The sequence below is a fragment of the Tachypleus tridentatus genome, chromosome 1 (genome assembly GCF_004210375.1).
Source record: "Tachypleus tridentatus isolate NWPU-2018 chromosome 1, ASM421037v1, whole genome shotgun sequence".
NCBI classification, from domain to species: Eukaryota; Metazoa; Arthropoda; class Merostomata; order Xiphosura; family Limulidae; genus Tachypleus; species Tachypleus tridentatus.
In genome coordinates, this window is record NC_134825.1 from 34,717,403 (window position 1) to 34,740,417 (window position 23,015).

A 23,015-nucleotide genomic window follows, 5' to 3' on the forward strand; every position below is an offset into this window, starting at 1 on the left:
TTTCCCATTTAACCAGAAAACATGTGCATGTTTTCACATTCAAAAAGGAGTTTGTTATAAAAATTTTACTTGCACTTTATAATAATCCTGAACTGGCTAAAGCGGCTGAAAACGCCACTAATAGCAAGGACACGTATCTGATGACCTATGACATAGTAATCATAGTAGCTTTTTATGGCTTGCCTGTCATTCATAATTAAGACTAGTTATTGTGAATTGTGGTTTTTACTGAAGTGTTTATTTAACAATTCTTCTGATACTAGATGTCATATAACAATTATAAAAAATTTACCTCTAGGTTCTGGCACTCCTGAGTTGAATTTGTTGGTAAACCTTGCCATTTGATTTCCTTCTTCTCTTTAGAAATAATGTTCATGGCCATCAGAACATTTAAAGCATCATAAACTCTTCTTCTAATATTCTTCTGATCATATGTCTAGATGGAAATTGTAAATTTGACTTATGAAACAAACAGTACATTTATAATACTGTTGTCTGAATACAAAGATGTACAACTTTTCACAAATATAAGTAAAATGAAAACAATTAAAAAAAATTATAAACACTTTTTAGCATATAACTACTATGTTAATGCATATTATTTAATGTTCAAACATCACTCTTATGAAACTCGCATCAGTTTCAATTAATACGTCAAATCTGATAGTCATTACTGGGTCATATTCCAACTAGAAATCTTAGCTCTAGGTATATACCTAATCATTAAAACTTCTATTTTAAGAACACAGTTTACAGACTACTATACTTGCTATAAATCACAAAAAAGGGTTAAGTTTGATAGTGTACTACTATCTCTTGTAAATCAAATTATTAACAGAAAACAAACTAAGAAATTATCATTTTTTTATTGAACAAATACAAATTTCAGCAAATATTTTATTAGTTACCTTGAACAATTATTCATATTAGACCTTACTCTATTCATTAAAACCATCAGTTTAACCAACTAATTCAAGCAATGTTTACATATGTTTATTTGTTACTTTCACATGTTACATCTCCTTATTAAGCTCTGTTTCAACACTGACTGTCTAAAGAACTTCAATGTTAAACCTTACAGAAAACCAATTATAAGAACTTTACAGCTATTAAGCCAGATAACGTTTAGTAGTAAATGACATTTTTCTATTTTAATTAGAAATTCAGTTTCCAGTGCATACTGCAAAGTCTACAAATGATAATCCTATAATGGAGTGGCTGAAAAATTCTTTACTTGTACAACACAGGTAACTTATATTAATGAAGCTTTCCTCATTTAACTTTTTTCTAAAATCAATTAATAACTTACCTTCTTAGCATTAGTAATTTTATTACATGTTTGATATTACATGATAAAACATGTTTGATTTGCATGTTCTTTGCAAATTCAACATATTCTATTTATTACCAGTTTTTGAGGGAAGAAGGAAGCTATATATCACAGTAATGGTGTTCATTTCGAATATAGCTAAGACCAATTTACATCATGTTAGGCTTCTAAAACGTTTTGAAGAGATCCAGAAATATTTGATATTTTTAGCCATAAGTTACCAACAAATGCTTTTTCTACCATAAACCCCTACTGGACTTACTGCAAAGTATTCCTTAATTAATTCACAAAAGTTCAGAAACTTACTATTTGGGTAGAAGAAAAAAAGTACAAATCATGTAAAGAGAACTACTCTTAATTTCAACTCTGTGACTTTAAATTTTTAAAAACATTCAACAACTTGTATCTAGCAAAGTTTAAAGAGATTAATTACATAAACCACTGTGCCACAAGAAGGGTGAATTGTCATATACAGGTATTTTTACACACAGACATTTGTTATTCTATACTAAATGATAACTTATCATTTCATTTAACTTGAAATACACAGCAAAAAATCAAAATGTTAAGAAACAAAAATATTAAGCTATCACAAATATCTACTTCTTTCTCTCTTTACTAGAAAATCAAATATCAATTTAATACTTTAAACTTCTGAAATTATAGAATAAGCTGAAAATTTATTAATATGGAATAACAGATTTCCTTAAAATTGTAATATTAACATGTAAAAAGTTCATTCACACTGACATATAGCAACTAATTTTGTTTAAACACTGCACAGCAAATTTAAACAGTGACTAAAAAAACAAATAAAAGAATAAATTAAGTCAAACCTCACCTGATCACTGTGGGAAAGTTGTCTCTGGGGGTCTGTAAATTCTGCTACTAGTTCATCGGCCACTTCATTATATGAAGTAGTTCCCTTCTTTTGAACCTTTTCACACACTTTCATGGAAAAGTGGCGTAGACCTTTACCACTCTTCTCTCCTTTTCTACTTCTTTTGCTGTAAAACAAGAAGTTATGATTTTTCTATACTGAAAATGTATTTTCAATAGGTAATTACTTCTTTTCAAATAAATAACTATTCTAGTTCAGTGCTGCCTTATATAGACAAAAATTGTTTTCTCATGCCACAAGCCCTGAAGCTTCCACCCATCTAAGAATCTTGCATGCAAATCATCATGCAACAACTCTCTACCAATAACAGCATGACACACTCTCATGGCACATGTGACTCTATTAATTTCTACCAAATCATCATGCAACAACCCTCTACCAATAACAGCATGACACACTCTCATGGCACATGTGACTCTATTAAGTTCTACCAAATCATCATACAACAACCCTCTACCAATAAGAATGTGACACACTCTCATGGCACATGTGATTCTCTCTATTAATTTCTACCAAATCATCACCTTGAGTTTTGGCAGAAATCAGAAACACCAATTTTCAGTGTGTGAAGACCTATGTAATTGGTTTGGCTCTAAATCCAAACACTAGCCAATGGGAACCAGCATCTAGGAGGGGAGAAAATGAGAGATCCCAATTGAAGAAGTAAATTGCAATTTTAATAGATTACTCCAGTGTTTCATAGTGGAGGATATCTCATCATCTACACCAACAAATAACACCACCCTACTCTTAACTGAATGGTTTTACAATCATTCATGTGTGTATGTGAATATCTATTTCATGGTTCACACCCCAGCAGCTTGAAACTAGAAAGGTGTAGGAATTCTGAAACTCCATTATAATAAAAAGAGGGAGAAAGCACAGTGAAAAGACTAGAAAAATGGCATCACCTGAGACAGTGTAAAAGGTGATTACAAAACCTTACTTTGAAAATGGAACAATACCAATTGTAACAGATTTGATATCTGTTTTAATATCAGTGTTTAAGTTACATTTATAAGTGCACATAACTCATATTCTTTAATGTGTATTACAAACGTTCCACCTATTCCCTAAATTTTGAGAAGATTCTCCAACATAAGAATCAACAATGTATGTTTTACATTGATGCCAACTGAACATTTGAGAACCTCACCCTAAAAGTTTATACACTGACATGCCAAGAAACAGTTTAATACTATTGTTGGTTTGCTACAGTCAGTATACTATGAACCTCAGAAGCTATAATTGTGGTAAACACTTATTAATTGGAAAATTACAGATATTTGACCAGGAACATTTATATATTTCAAACATTACAAACCATTTAACTTCAGAGAACTAACTTGGGACGTTACCATTTCTACACGAACATTAGATCTTTTCCTCAGTGAAAAGTGAGCTTATAAACCACATATAGTCAGCCATTTCTACACGAACATTAGATCTTTTCCTCAATGAAAAGTGAGCTTATAAACCACATACAGTCAGCCATTTCTACACGAACATTAGATCTTTTCCTCACTGAAAAGTGAGCTTATAAACCACATATAGTCAGCCAGCTTTCCCATCAAAAGAAGTGTACCTATGTATCAACATAGAATTAAGTCGCTCTCTATGAACTGTCAATAAAAGATTCAGTTCCATACCAGATAGAAGACATCATTGTTTGTAAAACTTTTGCATATAAATCATTATTTGAAATAGCTGTTATTATAAATTGTATTGTTTGTGTTAAGACAAAAAAAATTGTGTGTATCAATCTTGTTGGCAAATATCATAAACTTGATAGATATCAACATTTAATTAACTTTTAAATTCAAATTTATTGCTACATGAAATTATAATATGTTATATAATAAATCAGTGGCTTGTCCAGGATAAATTATAGTATGTAACACGTTTTATTTAATACGAGCCTTGGCAAGGTTTAGCAGCTATCCCCCTCTGCTTTACCCATGTAGTCAATGCATGAGTATAGCCTAGAATGAGCAAACTAATGAAGCAAAAGTATTGCAAGGATAAATCTACAAGTGACTCTATGGAATACCTCATCAGAACAGTGTGTGTTATTTGACCATGGAAATCCTAATGTGTAATGCACCATGGTTTTACAGTTCAGATTTACCAGCTTAAGTATATCTGAACAAACACCACTCACTACAGAGAGAGATCCAGAAAGAAAAAAAGGGACTTGCACCTGAAAAGTAAGAGGTATATATATTAAAATGTAACTTATGCAGTCACAATCTCACTAATGAGTGAAAGATGACAACAGGCAGATGAAAGTACCTTGACAAGAAAGAAACAGCTACCCAAAGCAGAGATTGGGAAATGAGCATATAAGGTGTAATGACAAAGCTTGACAGATGAAATACCTCCATCAGACAACAGGGTAGACATGAGAGAAAAGAGAGGGTGCATTATCCAAAATAAAATGTCTGCTGGCTCAAAACACCATAGAAGCAATGAATGCAAGGGAAAAAGAACTTTTTAAAGATAAAGTAATATTAGCATCATTACCTCTAGATCCTAGATTTAGTGTTTGTTGTCTCAAGCAGAAGAGGAATGAGCTATAAATCATTTGATCAAACTTAATGACAACTTATGTGCAAAAAATCCCAAACTTGAACATCAAGTACCCTCAGAATCTGAAGAGCAGATGGCAAGCAGTACGATCAGAAAACAAGTTGGAAAACATGCTTAAAGTGATTGAACAAAGCAAAAAACCTTGAGTACTCTAATAAAGGCCATTGCTTTGGCTCTGAATGACTTTGTAAATGTTAAAAGAGTTCCAGAAGACATCAGTCTAATTTCACGGTGGAGTGTAGTGAAGGTAAAGTATTAGGACTTGTACAAATTGTCTACAGTTGTTCATGCTGTTCGAATGAAACAAATTAGTGCAGAAAGGTTATTTTTTTACTTTTAGAATGACCTTACATCCCCAAAAAACAATTTATGGCCTAAAAGACATTGAGAATATCTTAGCTGTTCATTCTAACTTCAACTTGTAAGTTTATGTTATATAATGCGTGTAATTTTTATAAGTAAAGGAATTGCATTAGAAATCTCTTTTTACTATTCCATTTTGAAACGTGATATGTTTGTAAAACAACGAATTAAAAAAGAATTAAAGTGTTTAAATAAACTAAGAAAATTAAATTAAAAAAGTATCAGAAAGAATCAGTGGTTTTCCATTAAATACTTTAGTTTTATTAACATCGGTCTTAATTGTGTATTTTTCAAGATTGTAATTGAACAAAAGCAAAAAGAAGTGTGAACAGGAGGAGGCAAACACAGTACTTTATTCCCCAGAAAGGGAGAATAAAAGGGAAAGAAGAAGGAAAAAAATATTAAGTCATCCAAGTGTGACAATTATAAAGATTAAACATAAAAAACTCATATATAGAGATAAAATGTTAACTTTCAAAACTAGGTATGAATGCAAATATAAAATAAAGTCACAAGTTTCCAAAAGAGTGTGTATTGCCACAGAAGAAATTAATAACCATTTTAAAGAAATATGAGCAACTTGAAATGAAAAAATGGATCTCAAATCTAAAAATATAAAAAACTTGAATCAAAACTAAGTTATTTTTTTCAAATTTCAAACCAAAATTGAAAACTTGACTTGAATTTTTTTCAGTTTCCCATCCCTGATTAAAACATCTTTCTATTTTCTTTGTGTAGCTAGTTGAATATTTGGCACTAGAAACATTGTTCACTTTAAGTATGAGATCCTACAATGTCTACAAAATTTTAATTTTATTAGACATGGCATACTCTCCAGTAGCACAGAGTTATGTCACAGATAGCCCATTGTGTAGCTTTGTGTTTAACTGTAAACAAACAAGCAGATATGGCACAAAATAACTAATTTTCCAACATACTTGTAAGTTTTCTTATTGTAGTCAGACTGTTGTTGTTGGTCATACTTTTTAACAGAATACTTTTAACACTTTAACCTCTTGAATCACACTAAACTTTAGTGATATTGTAATGTCTGCAAAAACTATAAATAAATAAATACAAAATGTACAACATATTCAAATATACATTTTTAGCTAAAGTTAAAAACATAAAGTAAATCTTTTGAATATATCATCAACCATTTTTGTGTTATTAAGATTTATTACTGATTATTAAGATTTATTTATATTTTATTATACTGTGAATTTCTCTGCTTGATGGTAATGTCTTTTTTTCACACAAGTAGGTTTGTAATAACACAAATTATTTCATTCTGAGGGATAAAAAATTAATTACTCAGTCTCAAAATGAAATAATAAAATATTAATTTATTCATGATAAAGTAAATATGGATATATCAAAATACAATACATTTAGAGTAAATATTACTGATGAATATAAATTAGCGTGTAAAAATTTTCAAAATTTAAAAAACATGTTCATTCAAAGCACTTCTAATATAAATTAGTGGATATCATACATGATGAAGTTGTATAGTGCCTCAATCAAACACAACATTCCTGCTACTGCATTAAATGACCAATTACGTTCAGATAAAAATCACACTGTCTTACATAAGAAAGACTATTGTTTAAGACGTACATTAATCCGTGATGACAAGAAAACCCACTTGTAGAGAAAAATATATATTTAAAAATGTTTTTAAATATATATGACATACACTCTTTCAATATTTAACTTGTTACCTCTCAGAAAAGTCTGATGGGGATAGTTCAGGTGGTCTTTACCTGACCAGTGGCCTCCATGTTCCATCATGTTTGGTATGTTATGTTGAGGTGTTCTGGGACTGGCACTGATAACATGTACACTGGTGCGCTGAGGTGTGCTTAATATCTGTATGTATATATATTTGAATATAATTAAACAAGTTATGTAATTTACAGATTTAACATTATCAAAAAAAACATTCTTCTAGTGAAAATAAAACCAACCATCATCCTATTTATTTAATAAAATCCATGTAAATACAAATAAATATCTTAAATTTAGCTTTAAATACTTTGTGTGTTGATATCAGATTAAAGGCTCATATAATTAAGAATTAGTCTAAAATTAGTACTCACAAGTTTCAGTCCCATATACTTCCAAAAATTACATTGTGTTTACTTTAGCTAACTCACCACGTCATCCACTCAAGTTTTTTCTACCATCTGTAACCTGTAGCATTTTACTGCTATATATACAAGCAGAGTGACCACATCCCAGCATTAATTTTTCCCAGAACTTCCCAAACTTGCAAAATTGTATGATATACTGATATCTGAGCTTTTATTCCTAATTATCAGGGTGTGCACTAAGTTTTTGTTTTCAAATTCCATGTATTTTCCCTGTTTTTCCTGTATTTTTTTCTTGATCGCATTATACAATAATGCAAGTATATATATGTGTGTAATGAACTTAGATTATATATATATATATATATTATTGCAGCCTCCAACTACCCCTCATAGCTGCACCATCTCCACCATGACACAAAAATGGGACTTATAATAATTTCTTAAAATATCTTTTGTTTCCTTTAGTAAGAGACTAATAGAAGTGCATGAAAATTAAATGCATAACAACAACTACATAAGATATTAGTATTACATGTCGAATTTTTAGATTTATAAAGCCCACACATTTACAAATTACAAGCTAAATGCTTTAAACATAACCAAATAGATGACAGATTGGAATGTATCACAGCATTTAAGTTTATGATACACTTTTCCAGCCTGTTATGAGAAAAATAATAAACTTGTTGTCTGAAACCTCATTCATATGAAAAATGGGTTTATCAGCAAGCTCTAAAACACAATTAAAATACTCAAAAATTAAGCATAAAAACATTGAACTAATCAACTTTTGCATATGAGTTCACCACAACCAAAGCCAAACAATCAATAAACTTGCATTTAAAAATAGTGGACAGAATATTAGCTCAGAGTACAAAATAAAAATCAAGGTACGTGCTACAAACACCAACAAAATCAAACAAGCTTTGAAACAATTTGACTTGCACACAACATACATTTAAAATGAAAAACCTAGTTCATCTAAAAAATCTGTCCATTTGCATGATTTAAAACATATCTGACATACTGATAATTAAGTGCAAAAATATAAAACTAATCAATGAATATGCTTTATGGCATATAAGATAATTATAGTCAATCACAAGAAAGCTGGTTGAATAACCAACATGCATTTAAAAAACAAATAGAATGTTAACACGTTTAATAATTTAACAAACAAGACACGTACTAAAAGCACCAACACAATCAAATGAGATATGAAGCAGTTTAGCTTGCAGAAACTCAAAGACTGATATACAAACTAATAATGCCCAAAAACTATTCTGTTTGCTTTAAGATGTCAACCTTAACTATATAACATCAGCTTTGTCCTTGATGTTTTTGGCTTTACTAACTTTTTTCTACTTTCCTTGCTGTCCTCAGTTTTCAGGTCCTGTTGTGCAAATTTGAGTTATTAAAACATGATTAAAATGCTGGAAGATGAAGCACAGTCTTTTTCTCTTTATGAATTCTTCCTAACTTTTTTTCTACCTCTCATTTAGATTTGTCTTTTTTGGCTGCTGTTTTTTGATTCATAAGCATGTGCTGATACCTGGTATGTGCTTGACTGTATGACTTGAGTAATCATTCATCAACCTCATTTCATAAACTTCAATGCCTTGAGATATCAAAGTATCATAAACCATATACTGAACAACTAGATTCATTATTCATGTTTGGTACCATGATATCACTTACAAAGAACCCTTGCTCCACATATGCTTGTCTGTGTAAGAAGACTAAAACAAGATTAACAGCTTCCCATAGTTGTTGATATGTATTATCTGCATATAGAAGTACACATATAGTTCACCCAAGCACATCTTGCTTATCCCAAATCAATCATTTAAACTGAACTTCTGCTGTACCACAAAGTTAAACAGAGCAGATTCTGGTTATAAAGGGTAAAAAAAAAAACTTCAAACATACTAATTTTAATATATGATAGTGGTACTACAGAATAATATCTTCATATTAGAATTTCGAAACTTGATGGTTAACAATAAAATGATGCATTTTATCTATATAAAAAAGCATTTGGTCAAACTTATTACCAAACATAATGAATTAGATCATTTTCTGCATATAAAATAACATAGTTAAGCAGCACAGATTGTAAATCCTAAATAAAAATAGGATAATTTTTTTCAAGTTTTTGACTTCCTTTTCAAACACCTGAATTATCCACATTTTTAAGCATACTGGAAAGTTACTTTGTTAATAAATCAAATAAGAAAAAAAAACAATTTAATTGCCAATTCATGAGAAAAGACACCTTTTTTTAACATTTTGATCGACCTCTAAAAATTAATTATGCCCTATTTTACTTGAATCTATAATGTTTATATCAATTATAAGTCTGTACAATAAAATTTCTGATGAATCTTTTAAAGATGGAGATCATTTTACCAACATGAGCTTCTCTAAATAAGATCATCATTTTCCAAAGCAATATTCATGACCAGAAGGCATTAAATAGAGAAGTAAACATTGATTAAAGTATATTTAAAAGTAATGAGGCATTATACGTTACCTCGTGTTCAAAATGTGCATATCAATACTAATTTAAGCAAAAAAATTGAAAATTATATCTTTGTGTCAAAATGTAATAAGAACTTTATTAGTACCTGCAGTCTAATAATAAACTATGTTGATAAAATATATATAGATTACATACACATTAAAACTCTACAATAGGAATTTTACCAATTGCTTTGTGCAAGATATGATTTTGATGTAATGAGACATTTGACTGGATTTGCTTTTCTGTTTAAAATGGTTCTTCAGTGTTGAGTGGGTGTGCTTTTGAATGAATGATTGCCTTGAAATGTCAGTTTTCTAATGATTCTATAAAACAGTTGAGCAGTGCATCCTTGTATACCTTGGTGACATCTCAACATCTAACTCCTTGTATCTACATGCCAGTAGTTCAAGCTTCATTTGGCAGTATTGATCAAAGCTATTTGCTGCTGCTTCTTATGATTAGCAAACAGTTAAATCACATGGCTCTTTATCTTAAAAACTGATGAATGTTTGTACCCATGTGAAAATCTACCTCTAAGTGTGTGAACACTTAACCACCATTTAGTTTGTGGCACTTCTGCAAAATAAGCTAAGACATTACCAAAATATGCTTTAATTCCCTTTTTGTAAAGAACAACATTTTACACCACACAAAGTACCACAGTTTGGATACCTAGCCCATCACGTACAGATTTGCCTGTGTCTTTAAAGTTCAAAATATCAATTACACTAGCCAAATTAATCTATCTGATGTGTCACCTAGAGGGTGGATAGCAGGGTGGATAGCACGCATATGGAAGGTTATGGTCATGAGATTTTCATATTATTTGTATTTTTTTAGCATATGCCTTGTTTACATTCCTTAAGTCCCTGAAACACTTTTTACCTTGTTTACAGGTTGTTTGTCTTTTAAATTAGTTAAATGTTAAATTTTTGTGAAAGTGAATTTCCACAACTATGATAACATTTTAATTTTTGTTTTTAGTCAATGTGAACTGCATTTTAGATATTTCTAGTTTTCCCTTATCTTTCTGTTGTAAACACAATTTAGTGTTTATCTTCTTATTTCACAGTATTTCATATTTTTACAAGAAATATGTCATATCTAATAAGACAGAACCACAAACCATACAAAAATGTCAGGATCAGTAGTTTGGAATTTTTGCATTAGTTACGAAACACAATCTGTAAATTAAATCATAAAAAAAAAATTACACAGACATGTATTATATGATACAATTAAAGGAACAAAACTCAGACCACCGAGAAATTTATTTGACTAAAACTGTTAACATGTACATTACACATATTCAGGAACTGATAGCTACTTGAGCCAGCAAACATCAGAAGATGTAGGAATGGCAGGAAACAGACAAGACCTATTTGTAGAGGAATTTAGAATACATATTGGCAGCCTTATTTATCACAGTACTCAAAATAGCAACATTAAAAAATGGTGATAACAAAAATGCCCTGTACCATATGCTTAAATAATTAGCATCAAACATTATTCCTATATATCTAAAAGTAACATCTTAATCAGATTAAGTTTCTTGCTACATAAACTCAATGTGTTTGGAAATCAATAATGTTCTACCTCTATACTTATCTGGTATCCTGGAATTTATAAACAATCCTCCCTCCCTCTCTATAAACACATTAAGTAATATCTGATAAAACATACATCCTGCTAACTAGTGGAAAAAAAACAACAACAATAATCTAAAAAAAGAAAAATCATTAAAAGTACTATCACTTTTACTGTTTAATGTATTAAATTCATAACTTCTTAATTTTTGGATATAGTACTGCAACAATACAGTTAAACTCAGCTTAAATTTCTTGTAAAACAATAAATAATATCAAATATGTCAAAACATTAAATTTAGAACAATTCCAAAACCCTACAAAACAACCAAAGAATTTATTGAGTTTTCTTTTTCATGTTATATATTATAACATCTATTGAGTTTTCTTTTTCTTATTATGTATTATAACATCTATTGAGTTTTCTTTTTCTTATTATGTATTATAGCATCTATTGAGTTGTTTTTTTTTCATGTTATATATTATAACATCTATTGAGTTTTCTTTTTCATGTTATGTATTATTCTCAAAAATGTTAAATTGCTCCCATGCTGTAATAGCACAAAAGATTCAGTGCTGAGCTGTAAATTAACTGGCATAAGTGATGAGGATGGTGACACATCCTTCCACCCTTTCCATAAAATATCACTCCACTGAAGGTTTCAACCCCAAGATAACAGTTGGTGTCCACCAAACAAACAAGTAAACTAAACAATTGTTGTTGTTATGTTCAAAAACACAACAGCACAATATAAGCTAACTAACAACTCTCAATTACTCAGCTACAACTTCAATACATGAAGTCACTGAGCCATGCTGGTCCCTCCTTATGCATTAAGAATATGAATTATGAAAAATATAGTGTTAGTAAAGAGAAAACATGATTAATAATTCACTAAAATAACCTTACTATATCATAAGAATAAAGTAGTTTATTGTCTCTTTTGCATCAATTTTCATTAACTTTACTAAAGTTGGTGCACCTGTTGTAAAACATTTAATATACTAGTGTTTTTTCCTTAGGAATATATCAGATAAAATATTGGATTAATTTGTAAAGAATTTACTCAGATATTTTGTGAACATGCCACTTAAACAATATAAACACTAACCTAGTTTCTTCAGCTATGTGACATAACAGAATGAATACTAAAGCAGTTTCTGAAAATGTATCTCAATGAACTCACCATTGGTGACATGTTTTTTGGCAATGGTGTCGGTTCAGCTTTAAATTGTGACATTTTGCTTGGAGAGCTGACACTTGTTATGGGCACAGTGATTAACTGAGTTGGAACAGCTGAAAGAAAGTTGCCATCATGAAGTTTTCAAAATATTACTTTTGATGCATCTTATAACCTGTTACACAATTAATCTATTGCCACATGATAACTGGAAACCTTGGTTTAGTGCTGTATAAGTACAGTGCACTATCCCATATTAAACACAGGTTTACTTAAATCCAAGTTATCAGTGTCTTTAAGGAAAATTAAATTTTAAAGTTATTAATAAAGTATAAGGACCCACAGTTCCATTTCATACTTTATTTATAATTAAAATATTCTTGAAAGCTTTAACCTTATATCAACAATCAGTTCTCTCATGTAAAAATCAAGGATTTTCCAAACTCCCATTGTCTGAGTGCACTGCTTTACACTTTTCAGTATTGAAACTTATTTTGCATATTCTGATTTTTACTTAGTAGAAGAGTCAGTTTCCTAGTACAGCAGTATCTAAACAAATAGTAGTATATAAATAATTTTCTTTAGAAAATATGACAGTTTTAATGAAATTCAGTCAGAATTTGGATGACAATGAATTCAAAAGTAAAATCAATCAGTTGGGACATGAATGCTTTAGCATTCAAACACTCAAGAGTTCTCATATGGTCACACAGTATAATTAGAAATAAATAAGACAACCCAAACCACTGTAAGATCCCATTTTACATTCATCAATACACTTTGAACACTTATCTATCAGTCTAGTTGCCATAACCAGCAGTTTCCTAGATAGCTTGAAATAACAAACTACAGAAGAAAAGCTTATCAGACTAAATTCATGAATACTGGCACACTTAGTGGTATAAAACTGTTAGGCATTAATGACACTATATCTCTGTCTGTACTTGTAAAAATTTCATATACCATCCTATTTGTAGTTTCATCAATCATCTTAAAATGTTTTCCTATTGAAAGTTTTAGGCTAAAGTTTTACTTAAATTAATAGTCTCACATTATCTTGTCTACAGTCTGTACAAGGAATTTTTATGGTATTTGATATGAAATATTAAAAATAAATATTTGTCAAAGCCACAAATGTAATACCATATTCACACTTAACGCAAAGTAAAAATCAAAAATAAAGAATGATAACACATCAGTACAAAAGCCATTTGATGTTAAGCAACATTATAAAGCATGGTGAGCCACACCCAGGTTTAGTTACATTCTATTAATTAAATACTAATTGTAACATCAAAATCCATAGAAATATTGTAACAATAATCAATTAAATAACTTCTGCATTTTCAGTGACTTCAAAATACTGAAGATTGTATAAAGTAAAGAGGTGAAAAGTATGCACTGAAACATCCATTCACCAAGTCATTTTTCACAGTGTATTTTCCAAACTCCATAGTACACCCTTGACCCTTATCGCCACTGGCTATCCTGTAGCTCGAGAATTGGGAGAGAGTTTAAGTAAATTGTTTGGTGAATCTACGAACAGTTTCATTCTTGTTGGTTCTCTGGAAGTGGTCTTTACAGAAACTCTGAGTTCCTCAGCAAACCAAATTTCTGCTCATAAATGTGTTGCTGGAGTTAATAAATTGGCCATTCTCAAATTGATATAATTCATACTCCCAAATATGCTTGCAATGGGTGACTTTTGACATGAGCCACCAATCCATTTGAATTCTATAGTCCACATCAATGATTCTTTTCAATATGATAAATGGTCCTTCCAAAAAACCTACTTTGAAGTTTTTTTTCTCTCTTGCAATGAGAACTGTTTAACCATACCATATCACCTTGAAAAAATCCAGTTTTATAAGTATATAATAGCAGTATTCCATATTACCACATGCTGATCTAAGTCTTTCCTGGATAAAGTCAGGTATAACAGCTTTATTCTTCATACATATCCATGAAACCTCTTTGAACCACCTAACTCTCAGGACATGCTGGAATGTCTGGTTCTAATATACCCCAGTCATTAAAAGTAGGTGTATTCCTAATAACTCCTGGTATGTGTATTTCACTACTTGGTGGTATGATGACAACTCTCTGTTCTCACTAGAAGTTTAACCTCTGATGTATAAATAGCCATGTAGTAAACAGAAATATTTTAGTGACATAATGTGAAACTATTTGAAATTAATTTAACCTAGCACCCATGCCTCTGCAGGAAGTCAGTTCCCAATATGCATTCCTCCTTAATATCAATTACTCACAAATCAATGAAGTGCAGAAAAGCTATCAAAGTGAAGATAACTTTCCTTTTAGTAGAACATTGTTTCCACCTACTGCTCAAATCAACCCCTCTTCTTTCTTCATCTTTGGAGGCAGTTTCTCACCTTTCATTAATAAATCAAAACCAGTGTCAATCAACTTATTTCAAGATTTTGATCAATAATCCCATAGCTTGTATTCCTCATACAATGATATTTTCTAACTTGGAGTAGGTGCAATATTCTCAGTTAAAGTTCATCGCACAACTTCTGCTCATTCCTGTTTCCCAACATCTTGTTGATACCTGTGATGGTACTTTGCTTTCTTGAAGTATTAATAGTTGTTGATTCCTTGCAACTTCATGTGTGGTGGCCATTTTTCCAACATGTATAAAAGTTACTGATATCCTTTGGAGCTATTGTTATTTCTTACATGCTTTTGTCTACAATTCCTGGCAATATGTCCTTTCAAATTACACTTGAAAAATCTACCATCTCATGGTCTATTTTCTACACTCTGTAAATAGTTGTCTAATACTCTCAGTTGATGTTTTACTACTTGATATGACAATTCCATAACTCTAAGATGGACTTTAGTTACACTACCAACTGCAGAGCTTGCTTTAAAAAGTTACACCTACTTTGCTTTAGCCTAACCCTCATACACTTGTCTGTTATGACATCTATGAATTGGTCATGTGCAACAGATACACTATTTCATATGGACTGCTCATGTAAGATAATAGGGCAAGCATTTTCAATTCTTCTACAAGTTTAGCTAAGACATTTTCTTTCCTTCATATCACTCCAAACCTGTTAGATAAGGCAGCTACCAATGCAAATATAATTTTCAGCTGGAAGGTTACTTAATGTTATCAAAGGTGTACCTTTAACATCAACAGCTCAATTAAAATCTTGTTGTTTACTATTCTACTCATTCACTCTGGAAATGATTTCAAAACTGATACTGGTACACTCCTTATAGAACTTTTCCATCAGAGTCTATTAATAAATTTTCAACTGACCAGTTAAATTCTAGAAGTTTATTTGATAGTGTAATGGCTGAAGCAGTCCATAAGGCTGATATAACAATAGTAGCAATAGGGGTAGACCAATTAAGTTCTCTTATTCCATATTTTGTAGTAAATGGTGTTTTAGGTGGAAACTCTTGAACCAAAGCAGAAAGAGGTGTGACTGGTTACATATCTCCATTTAATAATTCCTTTTCCAGATATTTTATTCTATCACTGATGTTCTTATTACCTTATTGACATCTTGCTGCATTTCTTTCAAATGGTTATCATAGCTGTGTGCATCCTCTATAACTTTACCAACCTAGTCTTCAATCATATTTACTCTAGAATTTAATCATCTTTCAAAGAGTAAGTTTCTTTCTTTTAAATTCCTGTCATATTTTTCTAATGTTCTGTCCCACTCTTCTAGTTCTTTGAATTTTTGACTCCTTCATTTCTAGAACTTCCTTTAATCTTCTGTAAATGTCTTTTTCATGTCCTTTTATTTTTCTATTTCTTTTTTTTAATTTTCTTCATCATATTTCTTGATCTTCTACTATTTTTTTATCTCTTTCTTCCTGACCTTGTCTTAATAATTTTAGCATTTCAACTAATGTTTTAATCTCACAGCTTGACCACATGGTCATCATCTTCAAAAGCTGGAATTTTATCTCAAACATGTTTCATGTTCTATTATACTTACACCAAAATAAATCTCCACACCTGGTCCCAAGAGTTGTAAGATTCTTTCTAAATGGGTCCTTTTGAATTGCATGGTGAAAATAACTGAATGTTCGGTCAAGTTTAGGAAAATAAAACAATTTATTTCCTCCTTAGTGCACCCTTACAAACTTTTACACTTTGTAGTTTATGTTTATAAACAACGTTAAAAGTCTCTAACAGTTGTACTTGGACTATGGATGTAACTAACTATGAGATCACTGAAGTTTGAGTTGTGGTTAAAACTTGATATTAAATGTAATATACTATTTAATTTTACACTGCACCCTATAGTGTTTATCCTACTGGTATCCAAATAGTTTGGATCTCATAAGTTTTCTTTTTAGCTCCATGACAAGGACTAATATACAATTAATCCACTTACTTTTATAAAATGGCTTGATAACTCTTATCACAACTAATCTGATGCTTCATGGAATTTATATACATATCTAATCTATGCTTAAAGGTGTTAGAACAAAAGTTGGCATCAAATTAGAGCTTTATAGTAATGTGCCCTCTACCAAACACACAAATTAAAACATTACAAATGTTGCTTACATTCATATTATTAATGGAATTTCATTCATTCATTTCGATATAGAATCATCACGTAGCAAGTTATGTGATCTGCCACTTGAACTCGTGTTCAGAAAAGTTAATTTGGTACGATAGTACTTTCAGTTCAGTACAGTTATTTGTTAATATGAAGTATGATCACTAATAAGGTCACACAGTAAAAGAGTTGAACAAATCACTGAATTGCTATAGTAATAGTCCTCCATCCCACATACTTCTAGATTACCAACATCATCCAAAGTTATATCACGTGATGTCAAGTATTTTAGACATTTCTTACAGATTCACCAGTTCAAATCTGGTTAACATAATGGCTTGTCCATTCACTTAATAAACACTTCTAAGAAGTTGAGTGTGGTGAATACAAATGTGATCAGTCAGTCAAAGAAAGTTTTGGTTACCTGCACCTGAATATTCATGATTATAAGTATGAAGTAGTAGTGGAAAATTAGCCCAATATAATAAGTTACCTATAATCATGAATTAGCATCATACAGAGAATAATTTATTAATTGTAATTACACTTAATTGATTAATTTTATGAAAATGATCAAAAAATCAGAGCACCACATTTATGATTTCTCATTATTAATTTTGATTAATTAAAGATTCTTTAGCTTTTAGGAATTATGGAAACCAAAACTGTCTATGGACAAAAAGTTGCACTCAGGAATTTGTAGTATGCCTGGTACAAAAAAAAAAACAAACAATGATGGATCATTAGCCACTTCTGTCATACACACATTTTTTCTCCATAAAATAAGGGTCCCAGCCACTCTTCAAATTTATACCTGTCTTATGTCTAGTTGCAATATGATGCATGAAAGAGACATACCTCAAAAATTTACAATGAAATTATTGTTTTGTGACAATGGTGAGAAGAATGCATACCATTTATTATGTGACATAAAAGCTAACCTTACAATTCTTATTTCTGACTGTCTAAGTGTTTATTTGCCATTCAGTTACTGATCTGAAATGTTGAAACACTGTTGGAACATTTGTTCTGAAGTAGTCTTGTAGGGTTACCAGCAGTGGTCCACTTTTTCCATTTCATGGGACCTGTAAACACACTGCAATGGCTTGTGTTTGACTGACATACAGTTAAACCATTGCCTTTCATGTCCCAAAATTTTTCAAAAATCTTGTGGGGAACATTTTACTATCAACTGGGATTATTTTATCTCATTAACTGAGAACATACTTGAATATATACAACTAAAATATGCTTATCAGATTATATGACTGGTCACCTACTAACTGACTTGCACAAAAATGAACTCAAGACTGCCACTGAAATTACTTAATATGTATAGTTGTGATATGTCATAACTAGAACATAAAACATGCCAACCACCTATTTACAATTTTAAATGTATAAATAATAATAAAAAATATTCTGTTCTCTTCTCTTTATTATACAGCATCTACACTTTTGAAATTACTGGACATAGCTATTGCTGAAAAAAAAAGACAAAAACAAAACAAATTTATTAAAGTTGATTAAAACAGTGATGAGTATGTCCTCTCTATATATCAAGCAAACACAATGGTTTATGGAAATAATACTGATGTACAAGAAAAAAAAAGTATTGCAAATACGTGTTCAGAAAATAGCCATCATTTATGTTATCTACAAACAGTTGTATATATACCATTTTATTCATTTGGAACTTTCCAAAATATGTTTATTTGATCTTAATTAAGTTGGTCAAGTATATAAAAAAACAAAACCTACATATTTCTTATAAGGAACACTTGATGAAGTTAAAGAGTACAAGCATAAGCAATGGCAACTCACCCTGATAGCATATTTTTAGATGAGTGTCATGACAAACAGTGAAATGTTGGTAAGGCACGAATATTTACATAGTAACACACTTGGCAAATAATCACAATAAACATGTAAACATCTTTTAATTTTTCACTCCTATCTCTTAGTTTCTGGGAAGGAGGTTGCCAGTTAACATTGCTCAATGTCTTATTTACCTTCCAGATGTAATCCCCTGCATAAAACAAAACACTCCAACAAAACTTAACACAAACTTCAGTGTCACAACAATTAACAGCCTACATAAAAAGACATTTATTAGTCATGCAAATACAGCTTTCTAATAATGAAGATCCTACACCTAACAATATGATTCCTAATTATCTATTAATTATGAACCAACACCTTTCTCATCATCTATTAATTCTTATATAATGATCTTTATCATATGGAGATAATGTAGTTTCAAAAATCAAATCCAAGCAACATATAACTCACTACACAAATTCATCAGTCAAATTTGATATATTTAAAAAACAGACAATAACACAGGTACTTATAATACAAATACTAAAACCAAAGGGTAGAAGTTTCATGATATTGCCTATTTATATTTCGTGCGATTTCAACTTTTTATGGTTGACAGTAAAGTATATGGCAAACGAGTTTAGATATACCTATAAAAATATATAAAACTCATTATTAAAAAGTTTATAAACATATAACGCCAAAAAACGTTTAAAGTCCCTAAAATATGTAAATATAATGCTGTTGTGCTAAACTAACGGTACAGTTGTTTTGCACTTTTAATTACATTCCACAACCAACCCATACAAATTATTGTCGGGGGCTAGGATCCAGGGAAGACACCGTGTATAAAAACATGGTTGACGATCATAAATATGTTTACCTTTCCTTACGTGCTCCAACCTTCCTTTAATTTCAGTTTCGAACCCCTTTTGGGTTCCTTGAAACTGTCTCTGTACTTCAGGACATGCATTAATCAAAGATTTTCTCGACATGGGCATTCGCGCCAAATCTTTACTGACTTGGAAAACAAACACAACCAGACCTTGTTGATACGTACACCCCTCTAACTTACATATTCAACATAAAAATAACGTAGACATGCCGAGCCTCTTACACAAAGGCAGTCACTGAACAACCACTCAGCGCACTCAAAAACAAGTTCCCGCGCGATCTGCACTACCACGCACTCACATTCATAAACTAACACATGTACCAAAACCATCTCGCGCGAAACGTTACATACTATTCTATCTTCCCCTCCCTTCCTTCCACATGGACACGTCCCTTGCCAATGAATGGCAACGCACGTGACGCGAAACTAAATACAACATCCCAACATCCGGTCATGCAGGTTACCGCGTTAGACGATCAGCTGTAGTATTACGGACAGCAACAGAGCCACAGACATAACATGTGCGTCATCTTCACAGAACAAAGACCGGCAAGGTCTTAAGACCAAAAAATATCCTTGGAGAATAAAACGAATACTTATAAATAAAATTACAATACTAACAAATATAGATTTTTTTCTGTGATGCACAATTTCTTTTTTCAAAACAAAAAGACAGAGATTCATTACTTTTATATGATTTTATTATTCTTGAAAATATATTAAATGTCTGCTATATATATTTATTTATCGTACTTTATATTGTAGGTTTTAAAGACATTCTGTTGTTCTGTAATATACATATTTTGTACTACCAGTTTACCGATAGGCGACTCATTCTAGTATTCTTCAACCTAAAGACAAACTCTAGAAATGGGCCAGGTGGTTAGGGTACTCGATTCGCAATCTGGGGGTCGCGTGTTCGAATCCCTGTGCAACCAAGCATGTTCGTCCTTTCGACCGTGAAGGTGTTACAACTACAGTCAATTCCACTATTCGTTGGCAAAAATGTTGGCTAAGAGTGAGTAGTGGGTGGTTATGACAAGCTACTTTCCCTCTAGTTTTTCAATATTAAATTAGAGACGCCTAGCGAAGATAACCCGTGTGTAGCTAACTCCAAATTCCAACCGTTCCACTCTACTAGAAACAAACAGAATCAAATTTTGCTCTAATATATTGTTAGTTTGTGCAAATATTTTTGAACTGTGCAAAATGTATTTGCTGAAAATGATTGTTTTTATATTTTTAAAAGCCCTTCGTCAACACTTTTGTACAGTGTTTATCGTTAAGCGGGTTGTTTTGGATTACTTGGTAAATTTTGTCCAGTTGACGATAATGGATTAGTTTATCATGAACCACGATAATGATTCGTAATAGTGATTATTCAGGAATTTCACAAGAATTCAAATAGAACACAAGAAAAAAAAAAACACAAAGCAGACTTGTTCTTGAAACAACTTGCAAGGCTTAAGTTCTCTCTCAATGGATAAGGCTGCTAAAATATTTGTAAGAGCAAAAAAGTTGATTTTTCGATTGTTAAATTGAAAGTTATGTTTTATACAATTTGGAAACGTTTCGTTTTATGAAAATAAACAATGTGTACATTTATAAATGTCTTCAGCCTTATTATTATTCATTATAGTTTTACAAGCCGCAACTGAAAAATAGCTAATAATATTTTACTGAAATGTAGAAGAAGACAGTAATGATGCTTTTGTTTGTTTGTTTGTTTGGGAATTTCGCACAAAGCTACTCGAGGGCTATCTGTGCTAGCCGTCCCTAATTTAGCAGTGTAAGACTAGAGGGAAGGCAACTAGTCATCACCACCCACCGCCAACTCTTGGGATACTCTTTTACCAGCGAATAGTGGGATTGACCGTAACATTATAACGCCCCCACGGCTGAAAGGGCGAGCATGTTTGGCGCGACGGGGATTCGAACTCGCGCCCCTCAGATTACGAGTCGAATGATTTAACCCACCGACAATAATGAATACGGTACTGAATGTGTAGTTTTAATTTTTTTAATTAATTCAAGCGCCTTCATTACTTCGTCCCGAATAATTTTTCAAAATCCTTCACTTTCTTTCATTGAACAAATTCAGTGTTTTACTAATGTGTATTAGTTGGAATATAATTTGTGCAACTTATAGAGTATTAATTTGATACCATGTCGAGGAATCATAATTTCTCGACTTCGCTGTTGCACTTTGTCTTTCGCGGTTTTCTGCCATAATATCAGAGAACTTTCTAACAGTAAACGATTACGATAATACATTTCACCACTCTTGTGAGTTATTCTACTGATGTTTGTCCTGTGTTGACATTTTCCGTATTTATTACTATTATTACACATATTTATGTTTCACAAGTCTACAGGAAAACCGGCTTGGTATTTTGCACCATAACCTAGATAGATATACTGTAAAACGCTACGAATGTCCTTGACCTATATTAAAAGTTGATTATTTTCATTGAAAGTTCACTTACGTAGCTATAAATACATAACATATGCAATGTTGTTGTGAGCAGCTTTCTTTACGCTCGACGCTTCTTAAACGCGTCTTCACACGAAACCTCAGGCGCAAAACCACCTGCCTCAGTAAATAATGGTTGGGTAAAAAAGCATTAATACAACTTAAAAATGCTGAAAAATCTTCAATTGAATGCATATGCACGTATGTAGCTTAAAATTTGTTCACCACAAATGGACATAAAAAAATCAAACAACAAGATAATTGAAAATTGTTAATTTTAAAAGGAGAATATGTATTGTTAACATGAAGTCAAAATAGGGATTTGTAGACTGAAGAAATTTGGAAGACGCTATTTCCACTTTAGATTATTTATTTTTTAGTGTTTAGTTGTATGCTTAAAAATGTAACATCTGCATTTTTATCCAAACTGTTTATGTAAATTTTGATGATATCCGTTCTTCTTTTTAAATTATCACTTTTAATTGTCTTTTTCTACATCATTGTAGGCGAAAATTCACAACAGTTTTCAAAATAAACTCCTCAACTAAGTGTACTGTGTTCTTGTGTACATTTCAATATAAAAGCTTTGTTTGTTTGGGAATTTCGCACAAAGCTACTCGAGGGCTATCTGTGCTAGCCGTCCCTAATTTAGCAGTGTAAGACTAGAGGGAAGGCAGCTAGTCAACACCACCCACCACCA

General features: G+C 31.3%; 1 protein-coding gene across 2 annotated transcripts in view; it reads right to left on the reverse strand.

Annotated features, from left to right (window-relative positions):
• Positions 1-20,230, reverse strand: part of LOC143245904 (transcription factor Dp-2-like) — a 40,871-nt gene extending 20,641 nt beyond the window's left edge. Inside the window, exons 1-5 of one of the 2 annotated variants that reach the window (XM_076492159.1) lie at positions 19,831-20,230; positions 12,577-12,686; positions 6,908-7,055; positions 2,172-2,337; positions 293-436 (exon numbers count right to left, since the gene is read on the reverse strand). In XM_076492159.1, coding sequence (XP_076348274.1) covers positions 293-436; positions 2,172-2,285 — 258 coding nt within the window. In that variant the 5' untranslated portion in view covers positions 2,286-2,337; positions 6,908-7,055; positions 12,577-12,686; positions 19,831-20,230. The remainder of the gene's footprint in view (positions 1-292; positions 437-2,171; positions 2,338-6,907; positions 7,056-12,576; positions 12,687-19,830) is intronic. The other variant, XM_076492166.1, reaches the window with a different exon arrangement.
• Positions 20,231-23,015: the final 2,785 nt, after the last annotated feature.